We start from the raw sequence: 16,033 nt of genomic DNA, 5'->3' as shown, positions 1-16,033 counted from the left end.
CTCCACCACAGTCTACCGATGCTGCACCAGGCAACCTCGTCCTGCCACCTCCTAGCCCCTGTTCACTCTGCCAGACAGTGCTCTTCTCCCCCCCCCCCCCCCCCTTTCCTTCCCCCACATCCATACCCAGCTATCCCTTCCCCACTCCCGATTGCTGCTTTAATTCAATGCAACAGTTGCGATCTGGCTAGAGTGGCAGGAGATAGTGGTCATGTGTGTATGAGGTGTGCCTGCTTATGTGAACGTATGTGTGTTTTCCTTTCTTTTCTGAAGTACTTCAATGTGTTACAGTATCTTCCATTGAGCCTGTCTGCAACTCAGCGTATCATCTTTGCAGTGAGTGGCAATATATCTGTTTCACAATTGTTGAAATTAAGCAGGAAGATGGAATAGTCAGCTAATCTGAAAGATCTACAGTATGTTAAGTGGCTTCGAGAATGCATGGTTTTGTTTCAGTTTTAAGTAAAAGCTTGTTCAAAATGAAAGGAAAAAAAATACTTGTGACACAAGCGGGGCACCTGCATATGAAGTGCACAAATAGGACTAGCTGGATTAATGTGTACCTGCCCACACGTTTAAAAGGCACCTGAATCTCTATCTGTTAGAGGATAAAAAAATCTCTTCATTATTAGGAATTTCAAGAAATAGAGTACCACAGATAGAGCAAGATCAATTAAACAGGATGCTGAGGGAAAAATGGAGGAGGATGAAAGGAAAAAAAGAAAAAAAAACATACATGATCCACAGGAACTTTCTATGTACATAAAACAAAAGCCTTAAAAATACAACTTTGTATTGAGAAGATAGTCCCAAATGACATTATGTAAGGTGTCAACAACATCATGAGATTTATAAATGGATATTATTCAAGACACAGACAACAGCATGAGATTCACAGTAGTATTCAAGATACCAGTGTAGAACCCATTGTTTCACTAATGAAGATCATACTGATGTTCTTCCTTGCAATTGTCAAATGGATGTCAGAATGACAGATACTGAAGTAAGTGACCATGAGATAAAAAAAAAGTCAATTAAAATCACTCATCAGAGGAAACGGACTGGACTGATGGAAATATTTAAAATCCTTCATAGACTATGCAGATGAACTTACTCCTCTTGTAACAGCACTCTGCCCTTGGTCACAGTAGAAGCAAAGTGTTTCTGAAGATTGGAAAAATGTGCAGATCATTCCCAGTTTCAATAAGAGTTGTTGAACAGATGCCCACAACCATAGGCATATATTGCTGATATCGTTCTATTGTATAATTTCTGAAAATGTTTTATACTCGTGTATTATGATCTGTGAGAAGACTTCAAATCTCACCTGTAGAAATCAACATTGATTCCACAAATGACAGTTGTGTGAAACTCAGCTTGCTCTGTTCATCTATGAGACCCAGAACACAGTTGATGTTGGCTCGTGGGTTGATTTAGTATTCCTTTGCTTCAGGAAGGCATTCACTACAGTTCTGCACTGTTGTGTAATAAATGAGATGCAAGCGTACAGGATACCATATCACTTTTGTAGTTGGACTGAGAAGTTTGTGGAAGATAGAACTGAAAATGTCATTCTTAACAGAGGGAAATCTTCAGATTTAAAAGTAACTTCGGGAGTGCCCCCCCCCCATCCACCCCCACCCCACCCCCAATCCCCCCAAGGGAATTTTACAGGACCATTACTGTTTCCAGTATATGTTAATGATCGCTCAACAATTTGGTAATGGAAGGAAGTGGTGGGGACTAAAAATTGTAGAGGGAGACCAAGACTTAAGTACAGTATGCAAATTGAAATGGATGTCATTTGCAATAATTATGCAGAGATAAAAAGGCCTGCACAGGATGAACTAATATGGAGAGCTGCATCGAACGAGTCTTCAAACTGAAGACCACAACAAGAACACACATATGGAGTGATTTAAAGGGGAATGACCAAATAAACCTGATCATAGGTGGGGAAGGCAGATGTCAGACTGAGATCCATTGGAAGAATCGACAGGAAGGATGTGGCGTACAAAACCCGCATTGGACTGATACTTGAATATTGCTCTTGAGTCTAGGACCCTTTCCAGATATGTTATATGGAGGAAACACTAAAGTTACAAAGAAGATCATTGTGTTTTGGTGTAGGTTCATTTAGTAAATGTAAATGCATCACACAGCTGCTTATTCGGCTCTTGTGACAGGTGCTGCAAGAGAAGAACTGTGCATCAAGGTGTTAACATTCCAAAGGCACATATTCCTAGAAGTGTTAAACAATACGTTGCTTATTTCTATTTATATCTCAAGAAAAGACGATGAGTGTAAAATAAGAGTGATTAAAGCCCACTCAGAGGCTTACCAGTAATCGTTCTTTTCAGTCATGGTTAACGACTGGAGCAGGACATGGTGGGAATGACACTGGTATACAAAGCACCCTCTGCCCCACAGCAGAGGTGACTTGCAAAATAAAGATATAGATGTTGCATTTTTTACTGTTTGGAAAAGCACATCAAAGAGAAGAATACATGAAGCTTTATGTGACATACTTCTGTGAGTGTTTCAGCAAGGTAACTGTTAAAGTGAGGCCTGTTTATGAAGCACAAGAAAAAAAAGAGAGAGAGGGGGGGGGGGGGGGGGGGGGGTGTTATTCTAGTGATTCGTAAATGTAAAATAAAATGTATGTGTGAATACACCCTACTACAGGGTAAAAAATATTATGAGATGTTATAGATTTACTGATTGTTTGAAATATGAACAGTTGGGTTCACCTACAAGATTAGGGCCTTCAAACCCTGTGTTATGAAACAATGTGTGTATAGTGCTTGCAGTGACTTGACAGTGAGATATGAGTGAACAGAGTGGCATTATATTATTTAATAAGTTATTTATAAAAAAAGTACTGCATACCAGCAGTAAATCTAATGATTGTCTCTATCTAGAAGTCTGTAAATGTATGTGTGTTGAATTAGCTTATTTTAAATTGTTCTAAACTTGTAAATATTATGACACGTCCTATATCCTTGTAAAAAGGGATCTGCGGATGAATAAAGCTACTACTACTACTACTACTACTACTACTACTATCTTGCATTTGACCTGGCTTCTTCAGTGAGTAAGCAGTACAATTTGAATGGTACATGAACAATGTAATAATAATAATAATAATATTTATAGTAATGGCAATATGGAATTTAAGAAATGTCAGTCTTATTAACATTAAGCAGTTTCCTTATTACACTCTTATCAAATGTCAGTAGTCACACCAAACAGAAAAATATAACATCAGTGCAGAGGGAATCAGTACGAAGAAGATATTCACTAGTCAGGAAGAATGAGAAATAATTGGATAAGTATAACAGTTTTATGTCAAGAAGACTCAGTTATAAGTAGTTATAACAGTACTGTTACTTTTGAATGTAGCTGTGAATTATTCCTGGTGTTGCTTTAATGTCTTCTTACAATTTATGTCTTGTTTGTACCTTTTTCCCGTACTTCAGTGATAAATTATTTTTAAAAGTTTGTGAGTACTGTGTTTTTGGTTGATCTCCAATTTTTCCTAAGTTGGAAATTGATAAGTTAGGGTTGCTGAAACTGATACTGTTTGTAGGTGAAATCTAATCTTGCTGTAACTGTGAATTATTTTCAGATTTGATGAAGAACAAAAACTCTTATCACCGCATGTGCTACTTGAGACTGTGTGATATTGCAATGGAGATCTTCTCAGCAGCTTATTTCAAAACTTGGTTCTTCAGCCATGTCATTTCCCTGTCAGGTAATTTAAGTTGTTCTGAATATGTTTACTAGTAAGAATACCATCATATATTATTTAATGCACAAATAAATGATAAATGAGGTGTAACAATCTGTAAATAGCCATACAGTTTTCCTAATTAGAAAAATTACAACACTGTGAGTACTATAAACTTTCCACATAGTTGGAAAAAAATCAAACAGTGGAATATCCAGGATGGAATAGTAACAATATGAGATAGAACAGAGTTCTGCTCATCACATAGAGGAAATGCTGAGCAACAGACAAACACATTGAAAAAAGACTTTTAGACTGATTAAATTCTCTTGAGCATCCAGCTGCATCAAGTGCTATAACCCTTATTGCATGACTTTATTTTAGGAAAGCAATTTCAGTGAAAAAGTATTGGGGAAGGGGGGGGGGTGGCTGACATACAGTATACTATGTAACATGCTGAACATAGAAATTTTGATTTAGTCAGCATTTTAGGTTTGTTGCCATACAGCAACATAAAAACATTAAACTCAGTTTAGCTCGATGCAACCACATTGTATGTGTTGCCATATGGCAACACCATGCACATGCAAGTGGTTTCTTTAACATTATACGTAAATTTATGGTTTGTTGCCAAATGGCAACAACAGCAATAGAGGGTTAAAGCATATGAGCTTTCGTCTTAAGTGCTCTCAACCATTGTGAAGCTATTGGACCTAATGCTTTAGATGTATGAAAACACACACACACACACACACACACACACACACACACACACACACACACACACACACAACCCACACATGCACACATAGTCTTTGTCATCTCCAAGCTTTCTCTCTCCTACTACTCTTTTCAAAAGTATTTGGGAAAGTGGCCTATGGTAATACAGTCTCATTTAACATAGCAGAGCTTGTTAATTGAGTCTAAGTTTGAATTTCATTAGAGTTCTCCACACAGGAAACATTACAAGACTCACAGATGATGTGCTTGCAGAGGTAAACGAGCAAAATTATCCTGCTGGTATTACTGTGACCTTGCCAAAGTTCTCGATGATGTGGATCACAAAAGTCAACTTTGCAAACTAAAGTGTTATGGCAGTAATGGCATTCCTGTTGAATGGATGGAATCTTACTTCCATAACAGAAAGCAGAGGGTCTCATTAACAGATTAACAGATTGTATCTCAGGCATGAAAGTAACCTCAGAATGGGTGAATGTAACTTGTGGAGAACCATAAGCATTGGTACTTGGCCCACTCTTGTTTCTAACTGATATAAATTACCTTCCAATTACTATAAAGGAGAGAAACTGCAACATTTGCTGATGACACAAACATGCTAATCAAGAGTCTAAACAGAACCCTAGCAGACACAGCGAAGATGCTAGATGAACAGGCCTACAAGTGGTTCACACCAGACAGTTTAAGTCTGAATCTCACAAAGACTCTTATTATGCAGTTTTATACTATCTATAATGACCTCCTAGCACGAGAAATGGACTTGAATGGTCATAAAATGAATGAAATGCACAGATGAAATTCCTTTGGGTTCAGTGGTACAACGTAAAATGGAGCCAACGCATAGATAAACTAAATAAATTCTCATTGTGATGACGTAGAGACAAGGTTGTTGGCTTATTTTGCACGTCTTAGGGAGCTACCGGGAGGTTATAATTGATGTGCAGCTCCTCACCGAGATCTAGTGTGAACTTTTATTATTTATTGTGGTGAAACCTGGTAGATAAGCTAATGCTTTAATACGGAACCAATTAGCCCTAGAAAACAAATTAGTTTCAGTTGTGGCCACCAGGTGCAAATCTGGCAGTGTACATGGTTTGTATGATGGTACCATACCCGCGCTGTCATTTGACAAGCCATAAAGTGAGTGAAAAGTATGGCTCTTGAGACGAGAGACCATGCATTGTTAGTGAAACTGTTTTATGTGAATGGCAGCAATTACAGTACTGCATTGGGAGAGTATCACAGACAGAAAGGTCTGAGGAGAGGTCCAATGTCATTAAATGGTTTAAAGAAATTGACAATGAAATTCAGGAGAATGAGCGAGCTTGGTGTTACACTTGGAAGAGGAAGGCATCATGTCCCAGTGGACGTTATTGACGAGGTTGCTGTTACTGTAACTGACCATGCAATGGATGTCCTGGTAGTGCTGGTGCTCATACAATGTTGCAAGAATTTTCCATCCCACGGTCAACAGCATGGAATGTTTTGCAATCTATTTTACACTGGCACCCATACAAGAGTCAGACAGTGTAGCAACTGAAACCTCATGATCTGAAGCAACATTCTGAATCTGCTTTTTGGTTTCTGGCATGGGTTGAAGTTGATGGCATGTGGTCAGGCAGTATTCTGTGGAGTGACAAGTAACGTTTTATGGTACAGAGTGCATTATATGCACGGAGTATGAGGTACTGTTATAACATTGCACTTGACTTAAGTGACTGGGTAGTGTGGATTCACAAGTAGCTTTATTCTCAGTCCATTCATCTTTGAAGAAAATACACCCAGAGGGCTGTAAGGTAACTGTGGTCTCAGCACGTTATCCAGACCTCCTCGTACAGCATGTGATTCCTGACTTAGAAGAGTGCAGCTGTGTGTAAACCACTGTTTAGATGTTGCCTGTGCAGTGAAAGATGTGCTTCATGCAACCTTCCAGAAATGTGTTATCTCCAGAGGTTTTCCAGATAAGCCTGCAAGATCACCTGATTTAAATCCATATGACTTTTGGCTCTAGGTATATCTAAAAGAACACATTTCTCAGGGAGAAGTTCACACATTGCTCAGATTCCACTGGAACTTCTATAAGTAACTGTTCAACACATTGTTTTACAGGTGCAGCATCTTGTCGAGGTCACAGTTGTCATATTTCACAAATAGTGTAAGTGGTGGTTAATAATAAAATCAACATAATATCTTTCCCGCACATTTGACTTTTTCCGCTTGTGTGCCATTCCTATTCCATTACACATCAAAACATTTATATACATCTCTCTTGCATTCATAGTGCCAGATTTGCATCTTGGAGCCAAAATTGGAACTAATACATTAACATATCAGAATAACTGCAAAGTTTTGCTGCCGTAAGATAATTACAATCCACACTGGCTCTCTGTGAGCAGTTGCACTTTAATTGTAGCAACCTGGTATCTTAAGGGACACTGCGGCTTATGTAAATAAAGTGTTAGAAGAAAGCAGTGAGAATATTGCATAAAGTAGATAACTATACATCACGCAGAACCTTTTTACGGAACTTAGGATATTTCCTAGTAACTTATTCCTTAATGGTTTTTGTTGCTGAGAATAAAAATTAATTGTAACTTAACTGTGATGTACATAATCATAATACAAGACACAAAAATAATTTTCACATAGACTTTGCCTTGTCCAGGGTTAAGAATGGAGTTACACACTCTGGTTGTAAAATACGAGATCTCTTCAAAGACCTCCAGAACTTAGTCCACAAAATTTTTTTACACTTACATTTTACTTATTGTGCAAGGTCTCCTTCAAAATACTCTCCTCCACAATTGATACACTGCTCCCAATGCCGTTTCCACTTCCTGAAGCAGTCTCAGTGCGCCTTTTGTTGGTTGGTGCACAGCACCATCTGTGAATTTTCTTTTATCTCATCTGTTGTTGCATATATTCGTCCTTTAAATGGGGTTTTCAACTTTGCAAATAAAAAAAAAAGTCTGCAGGGGCCATATCTGGCGAGTATGGAGTATGGAGCAGCACAGTGATTTTATTTTTTGTGCAATTGTCATGCACCAAAAGGGATGAACATGCGGACGCGTTATCAGGATGCAAGAGCCATGAATTGTTTCACCATATTTCTCGCAGGTGTCACATGTCCCGATAGTACCATCGATTAAGAGTTTGTCCCTGTTGCATGAATTCATGGTGAACTACTCCTTCAAAGTTAAAGAAAACTATCAGCATGGCTGTGACGTTTTATCTGACCTGACAAGTTTTTTTTGGTCTTGGAGAACCCTTCCTGACCCATTGTGAAGATTGAACCTTGGTCTCAACATCATTATGATAGCTCCATGTCTCATCACCAGTTATGATTCTCTTTAAGGACATTTCATTTGCATGACTCAAAGGCTCTTCACAGATTGCTAGGTGACAGTCTTTCTGGGCTTGACTTGTGAACCATGGGATAAACTAGGCAGCAACATGATGCATTCCAAGGTGATGTGTTAGGATTGCATGACATGATCCGATTGAAATGTTACATTCTTTTGCAATCTCTCGTACAGTCAGTCTTCAATTGGCGCACACAGTTTCATTGACATTCTTGACATGAGTGTCTCCTGAACGAGGTTCATCTTTGACATCTGTCCAGCCATTGTTAAACCATGTGAACCATTCGTAACACAGAGAACGGCTGAAGCACTCAATACCGCAGGCTTCCTGCATCATTTGGTGTGTGTCTTTAAAGGTTTTCTTGAGTTTCAAGCAAAATTTAGTGCAGGCATGATGCTCCTCTAACTGTGCCATTTCAAAATTCGAAAACTGTGTGACATGACACTATACTCAACACAGCACTGAACAATAAGTAACAGACATACAGCAATGAAACATCTGGCAGTTACACATTAAACAGGTGTGTGCAGGGATGCAATGTCCCATAATTGTTTAAACAGACCTCATATAAATGAACTCCCATCTAACATAAAGCAAGGAATTAGGAATTCATACCAAACCAAAATAAAAATTAAAAACGTACCTCATTAGCCACTCTTTTTACAAATTATTAAAATATTCAAGGGTTTAAAAGTTCTGTAATGGGCTACATAGAAAGTAGCAATGTTTGTAATAAAGCTCTATGACAAGTAATAATGTACTGTAAATATAACTTTCCCCCCCCATGAACCATGGACCTTGCCATTGGTGGGGAGGCTTGCGTGCCTCAGTGATACAGATGGCTGTACCGTAGGTGCAACCACAACGGAGGGGTATCTGTTGAGAGGCCAGACAAACATGTGGTTCCTGAAGAGGGGCAGCAGCCTTTTCAGTAGTTGCAGGGGCAACAGTCTGGATGATTTGACTGATCTGGCCTTGTAACAATAACCAAAACGGCCTTGCTGTTCTGGTACTGCGAATGGCTGAAAGCAAGGGGAAACTACAGCCGTAATTTTTCCCCGAGGGCATGCAGCTTTACTGTATGGTTAAATGATGATGGCGTCCTCTTGGGTAAAATATTCCGGAGGTAAAATAGTCCCCCATTCGGATCTCCGGGCGGGGACTACTCAAAAGGACGTCGTTATCAGGAGAAAGAAAACTGGCGTTCTACGGATCGGAGTGTGGAATGTCAGATCCCTTAATCGGGCAGGTAGGTTAGAAAATTTAAAAAAGGAAATGGATAGGTTAAAGTTAGATATAGTGGGAATTAGTGAAGTTCGGTGGCAGGAGGAACAAGACTTTTGGTCAGGTGATTACAGGGTTATAAATACAAAATCAAATAGGGGTAATGCAGGAGTAGGTTTAATAATGAATAAAAAAATAGGAGTGCGGGTCAGCTACTACAAACAGCATAGTGAACGCATTATTGTGGCCAAGATAGACACAAAGCCCACGCCTACTACAGTAGTACAAGTTTATATGCCAACTAGCTCTGCAGATGATGAAGAAATAGATGAAATGTATGATGAGATAAAAGAAATTATTCAGGTAGTGAAGGGAGACGAAAGTTTAATAGTCATGGGTGACGGAATTCGTCAGTAGGAAAAGGGAGAGAAGGAAACATGGTAGGTGAATATGGATTGGGGGGAAGGAATGAAAGAGGAAGCCGCCTTGTAGAATTTTGCACAGAGCATAACTTAATCATAGCTAACACTTGGTTCAAGAATCATAAAAGAAGGTTGTATACCTGGAAGAATCCTGGAGATACTAAAAGGTATCAGATAGATTATATAATGGTAAGACAGAGATTTAGGAACCAGGTTTTAAATTGTAAGACATTTCCAGGGGCAGATGTGGATTCTGACCACAGTCTATTGGTTATGAACTGCAGATTGAAACTGAAGAAACTGCAAAAAGGTGGGAATTTAAGGAGATGGGACCTGGATAAACTGAAAGAACCAGAGGTAGTAGAGAGTTTCAGGGAGAGCATAAGGGAACAATTGACAGGAATGGGGGAAAGAAATACAGTAGAAGAAGAATGGGCAGCTCTGAGGGATGAAGTAGTGAAGGCAGCAGACGATCAAGTAGGTAAAAAGACGAGGGCTAATAGAAATCCTTGGGTAACAGAAGAAATATTGAATTTAATTGATATGGAGAAAATATAAAAATGCAGTAAATGAGGCAGGAAAAAAGGAATACAAACGTCTCAAAAATGATATCGACAGGAAGTGCAAAATGGCTAAGCAGGGATGGCTAGAGGAGAAATGTAAGGATGTAGAGGCTTGTCTCACTAGGGGTAAGATAGATACTGCCTACAGGAAAATTAAAGAGACCTTTGGAGAGAAGAGAACCACTTGTATGAATATCAAGAGCTCAGATGGCAACCCAGTTCTACGCAAAGAAGGGAAGGCAGAAAGGTGGAAGGAGTATATAGAGGGTCTATACAAGGGTGACGTACTTGAGGACAATATTATGGAAATGGAAGAGGATGTAGATGAAGACGAAATGGGAGATAAGATACTGCGTGAAGAGTTTGACAGAGCACTGAAAGACCTGAGTCAAAACAAGGCCCCGGGTGTAGACAACATTCCATTAGAACTACTGATGGCCTTGGGAGTGCCATTCATGTCAAAACTCTACCATCTGGTGAGGAAGATATATGAGACAGGCGAAATACCCTCAGACTTCAAGAAGAATATAATAATTCCAATCCCGAAGAAAGCAGGTGTTCACAGATGTGAAAATTACCGAATTATCAGTTTAATAAGTCACAGCTGCAAAATACTAACGCGAATTCTTTACAGACGAATGGAAAAACTGGTAGAAGTGGACCTCGGGGAAGATCAGTTTGGATTCCGTAGAAATGTTGGAACACGTGAGGCAATACTAACCTTAAGACTTATCTTAGAAGAAAGATTAAGAAAAGGCAAACCTACGTTTCTAGCATTTGTAGACTTAGAGAAAGCTTTTGACAATGTTGACTGGAATACTCTCTTTCAAATTATGAAGTTGGCAGGGGTAAAATACAGGGAGCGAAAGGCTATTTACAATTTGTACAGAAACCAGATGGCAGTTATAAGAGTGGAGGGACATGAAAGGGAAGCAGTGGTTGGGAAGGGAGTAAGACAGGGTTGTAGCCTCTCCCCAATGTTGTTCAATCTGTATATTGAGCAAGCAAATTCGGAGTAGGTATTAAAATTCATGGAGAAAAAGTAAAAACTTTGAGGTTCGCCGATGACATTGTAATTCTGTCAGAGACAGCAAAGGACTTGGAAGAGCAGTTGAACGGAATGGACAGTGTCTTGAAAGGAGGATATAAGATGAACATCAACAAAAGCAAAACGAGGATAATGGAATGTAGTCAAACTAATTCAGGTGATGCTGAGGGAATTAGATTAGGAAATGAGACACTTAAAATAGTAAAGGAGTTTTGCTATTTAGGGAGCAAAATAACTGATGATGGTCGAAGTAGAGAGGATATAAAATGTAGACTGGCAATGGGAAGGAAAGCGTTTCTGAAGAAGAGAAATTTGTTAACATCGAGTATAGATTTAAGCGTCCGGAAGTCGTTTCTGAAAGTGTAGCCATGTATGGAAGTGAAACATGGACGATAACTAGTTTGGACAAGAAGAGAATAGAAGCTTTCGAAATGTGGTGCTACAGAAGAATGCTGAAGATAAGGTGGGTAGATCACGTAACTAATGAGGAGGTATTGAATAGAATTGGGGAGAAGAGAAGTTTGTGGCACAACTTGACTAGAAGAAGGGATCGGTTGGTAGGACATGTTTTGAGGCATCAAGGGATCACAAATTTAGCATTGGAGGGCACCGTGGAGGGTAAAAATCGTAGAGGGAGACCAAGAGATGAATACACTAAGCAGATTCAGAAGGATGTAGGTTGCAGTAGGTACTGGGAGATGAAGGAGCTTGCACGGGATAGAGTAGCATGGAGAGCTGCATCAAACCAGTCTCAGGACTGAAGACCACAACAAATAACAACAAACAAATATAACTTTATTTATGGGTGTAAAAAGTATTTACTTTGGAAAATACCATTTTATTCCAGTGACATAATAGTAGAGGAACAGAAGCTAAGCAAAAAAATTAAGGAGGCAGCATCTCGTTTCAGAATAGCAGCTTTCTTACTAATTTACTCAAATACCTTTAGTGGGCATTAGCAAGAATAACATTATGCAATATAGTGTTAGTTTATTGTTTTACAATACACAGATTAACTCTGTGATTTGTTCATCCTATGTTAATGTATATAGTGATTAGTGAAAAACTCGGGGTTCCAGCTGGGGGCAGTGTTAAAATACAGCAGCACACACTCATCATCTTCACTATCCGACTGGAAACCTGAGAGCTTGCACCAACTGCATACGCTGGGTGAGCCTACATTATGTGTTAATGTTAATTAGTTACATATCACTGGAAGTTCTTCCTCTTGATGGGATATACGGAACAAAATGAGTGAATGAAAAAAAATGAAGATATATTTCTCATTAATGATGATTAGAAATCACTTTGCTGATGACATACAAAATGCTGTTGTTAAAAGTGCATTGAAATGAAGATGAATGTGAGCTGTCTTAGTACTGCTTGAATTGTGCAGCTCTCAGCTTATGGTGCTCTTCAAGGAACATTTAGTATCTGCCTTGCTATTCACTGTGAATAGAATGATCCTATATACGACTAATAAAAATACGGTATACTCTCAGCTCATGAGTTAGTATTCTGATAATTATGCCTCAGTATTGTATCTTCATTGCTGTTGAAACACTTTGTGAATGAATCTCACCCTTCAGTATTCACCGTACTTTCTCTCCTAGCATGTAATAACAGCTTAGCCTAGTCACGATAAGATTTACCCACGTACGTTAGTTATGCATTTGTAAATAAGCTGCAAGTCACTGTAGTTAAATTTGTGATGATTGGCATATAAAAAATATGAAATACATTGCTTTACAGATAAAAAAGATTTCAGAAGTTCTGAACACTGTAAATGTGATTATCAATGTTAACCCTTCGATTGTCTGTATCTGCTGTTTGGTGAGAAAAGTGTCTCACAAAATATGCATTCAACTGAAATGTCTCCTGCTGCCCACAACACAAGATACGGAAAAAGTCAGGATTTTAACAACTTGAATACTTGGAGGAAATATTCACCACATCTGCAGATTTTCCTAAATTACTTCTTTAAAACATTATGCTGTCAGGTTCTTTTCATTACAATTACATATCAGCAACTATAATTAAAAATTGCAAGATACATAACAGAGAAAAAACTCTTTGTAACTGAGGTTCATAAATTCACAATTTACACATGATTGATGTGGAAAAGTTATGACACCCTTGTGCAACTTACTGTTTGGGAATAACATCTTAAGCACCATATGAGACATCCAGATGCTTGGTATCAGCCATAAGCATTGTCCAGTCATATATCAGAACTCCAACAGTGTCTCTGAACTAGCTCCTCTTCATTGCATGAACAGATTTGAGTACCTGGTATTATTTAGGTAGTATCCATTTTGAACTTCTTTGTGGACATATTAACTTACGGGTGTTAAGATCTAAAAATGATACAGCTATCTACCCAGTGTAGTGAAAGTTCACAAGAAAGAAGTAATCAGTTTATGAATACACAGTGTAGTGAAAGTTCACAAGAAAGAAGTAATCAATTGATGAAGAACTTTTTGTAGTGAATAGGTTACTTTTGAAGATTACATTCCTGAACATAGCAGACTTTACAGAAGTGTGGAAGGAATGTTGCCACACTTAAATAATTATGCTAAAGCCTTGGTCTCAAGGTTCAATCTTCACAATGGGTTGGGAAAGGTTCTCGAAGACCATAAGAAACTTGCCAGGTCAGGTGAAATGTAAAGCCAGGCTGATAGTTTTCTTTGACTTTGAAGGATTAGTTCACTATGAATTTGCGCCTCAGGGACAAACCGTTAATCGATGGTACTATCAGGACATGTGACTACTGCAAGAAATTTGGTGAAACAATTCATGGCTCTTGCATCATGATAGTGTGTCTGCAAGTTCATCCCTTCTGGTACATAACTATTGCACAAAAAACAAAATCAGTGTGCAGCTCCAGATTCCATACTCACCTGATATTGCTCCTAAAGACTTTTTTTTAATTTCCAAAGTTGAAAACCCCATCGAAAGGACAAAAATATGCAGCAACAGACAAGACAAAGGAACATTCACAGATGGTGCTTCGACTGAAGTAACAAAAGGCATACCAAGACTGCTTCAGGGAGTAAAATGGAATGGCATTAGGAGCAGTGTATCAATTGTGGAGGAGAGTATTTTGAAGGAGATCATGCACAGTAAGTAAAATGTAAGTGTAGAAAAATTTTGTGGACAAAACTCTGGAATTTTTTGAACAGATCTCGTATTTTACCTCCAGGGAACATACCTCCATTCTGAACCCTGGACAAGGAGGCAAAGCTTACATGAAAATTGTTTTTGTGTCTTGTATAATGATTAAGTACATCACAGGTGAGATGAAACTAATTTTTATTCTCAGCAACAAAAACCATTAAGGGATAAATGTACTAGGAATTGAGTGGAAATATCCTAAGTTCTTTAAAAAGGCTTCTGCAAGATAAACAGTTATCTACTTCATGCAATATTGTCACTGCTTTCTTCTGGTGAAGAAACGCTTTGTTTACACAAGCTGCAGTGTCACAGAAGGTACCAGGTTGCTACAATTAAAGTACAGCTACTCTCAGAGGTCCAGTGTGGACTGCAATTATCTTATGACAGCAAAACTTTACACTTATTCTAATGTGTGAATGTATTGGTTCCAATTTTGGCTCCAAGATGCAAATCTGTCACTGTGATTGCAAGAGAGATGCATATAAATGTTTTGATGTGTCATGGATTAGGAATGGGACACAAGCAGAAAAGGTCAAACATGTGAGAAAGATATAATGTTGATTTTATTATTAACCACCACTTACACTATTTGTGCAATATGACAACCGAGACCTTGGCAAGATGCTGCATCTGTAAAACAATGTGATGAACAGTTATTTGCAGAAGTTCCAGTGGAATCTGAGCAATGTGTTCCTTTATGCTGCCCTTCAGATCAGGTAGAGACTGAATGTGTCTCTGAGAAATGAGTTGTTTTAGATATACCCAGAGCCAAAAGTCATATGGATTCAAATCAGTTGATCTTGCAGGCTATGCATCTGGAAAACCTATGGAGCTGCCATCACTGCAGATACATCATCCCCTATGGCAGCTGTCAAAATGCAGGTACTGTTGATGGTTGGTGGATTTAATGTGGATGAAGGTGGGGATGGAGCCATCAGAGAGGAGGAGGCCAGCTTCCAGGAAGGTGGCACACTGGGTTGAGAAGGACCACGTGAAGTGGGTGGGAGAGAAGGTGTTGATGTTGTGAAGGTAAGAGGATAAGGTATCCTGGGCCTGAGTCAAGATAAAGAAGATATCATCAATGAACCTGAACCACTCTAGGGATTTGGGAGACTGGAAAGATTTCCTCTATACTGCCCACAAACAGGTTGGCGTAGGTCGGTGCCGCCCCTTCTTAGAAGTAGTCATGTGTTAGGACATAGTTAGTAAGATGTATGACAAAAGAGGTTGTGAGTTTGGAGCCTGGAGGACATTGGGAGAGATAGCATTCAGTAACAGCAAGACCATGGGCATGAGGGATTTTAGTGTATAGTGAATTGGCAGGTCATCTGTGAAATCAACCATGCCGTGTACCAGTTCTGCTGCAATCATTGTTCGGCTTTTTGTACTGACATTACTACCAACCAGCTGTCCACTAGTATGAATAGCCACCTCTGACTGCAGCCAAGAGCGAAGCACACCACCCTGTGGCACAACATGCGGCTGAATGTAACACTCTTGATTTCAATGGTTACTTCACAACCCGATCCAACTAGATCCTCCCCTGCACTACCTTCTGTTCTGAACTGGGCAGATGGTAGTTATACTTACAACACATTCTTCACTTCCAAAATGATTCCAGCTCAACCTACAGTAGCTTACTGCCCCCAAATCCCCCACCCAACAGTTTTTTCCGCCCCGGGTGTCCAGTTACCTTCTCCCAATTTGTGTCCCCTCTCTGCTAGTGCATCCACCCATCTTTTCCCCTTCTCTGCTCCTCTCCTCTCCGCTC

General features: G+C 39.2%; 1 protein-coding gene across 4 annotated transcripts in view; it reads left to right on the top strand.

The window, feature by feature from the left end:
- Positions 1-16,033, top strand: part of LOC124619453 (serine/threonine-protein phosphatase PP2A 65 kDa regulatory subunit-like) — a 282,427-nt gene that overhangs the window by 149,651 nt on the left and 116,743 nt on the right. For all 4 annotated transcript variants that reach the window (XM_047145848.1, XM_047145845.1, XM_047145846.1 and 1 more), the window contains exon 12: positions 3,629-3,754. In XM_047145848.1, the coding sequence (XP_047001804.1) occupies positions 3,629-3,754 (126 nt within the window). The remainder of the gene's footprint in view (positions 1-3,628; positions 3,755-16,033) is intronic.

This window comes from Schistocerca americana, chromosome 6, assembly GCF_021461395.2.
Source record: "Schistocerca americana isolate TAMUIC-IGC-003095 chromosome 6, iqSchAmer2.1, whole genome shotgun sequence".
Lineage (NCBI taxonomy): Eukaryota > Metazoa > Arthropoda > Insecta > Orthoptera > Acrididae > Schistocerca > Schistocerca americana.
Note: the sequence above shows the minus strand (reverse complement) of the source record. Positions and strands in the feature narration are given on the sequence as shown.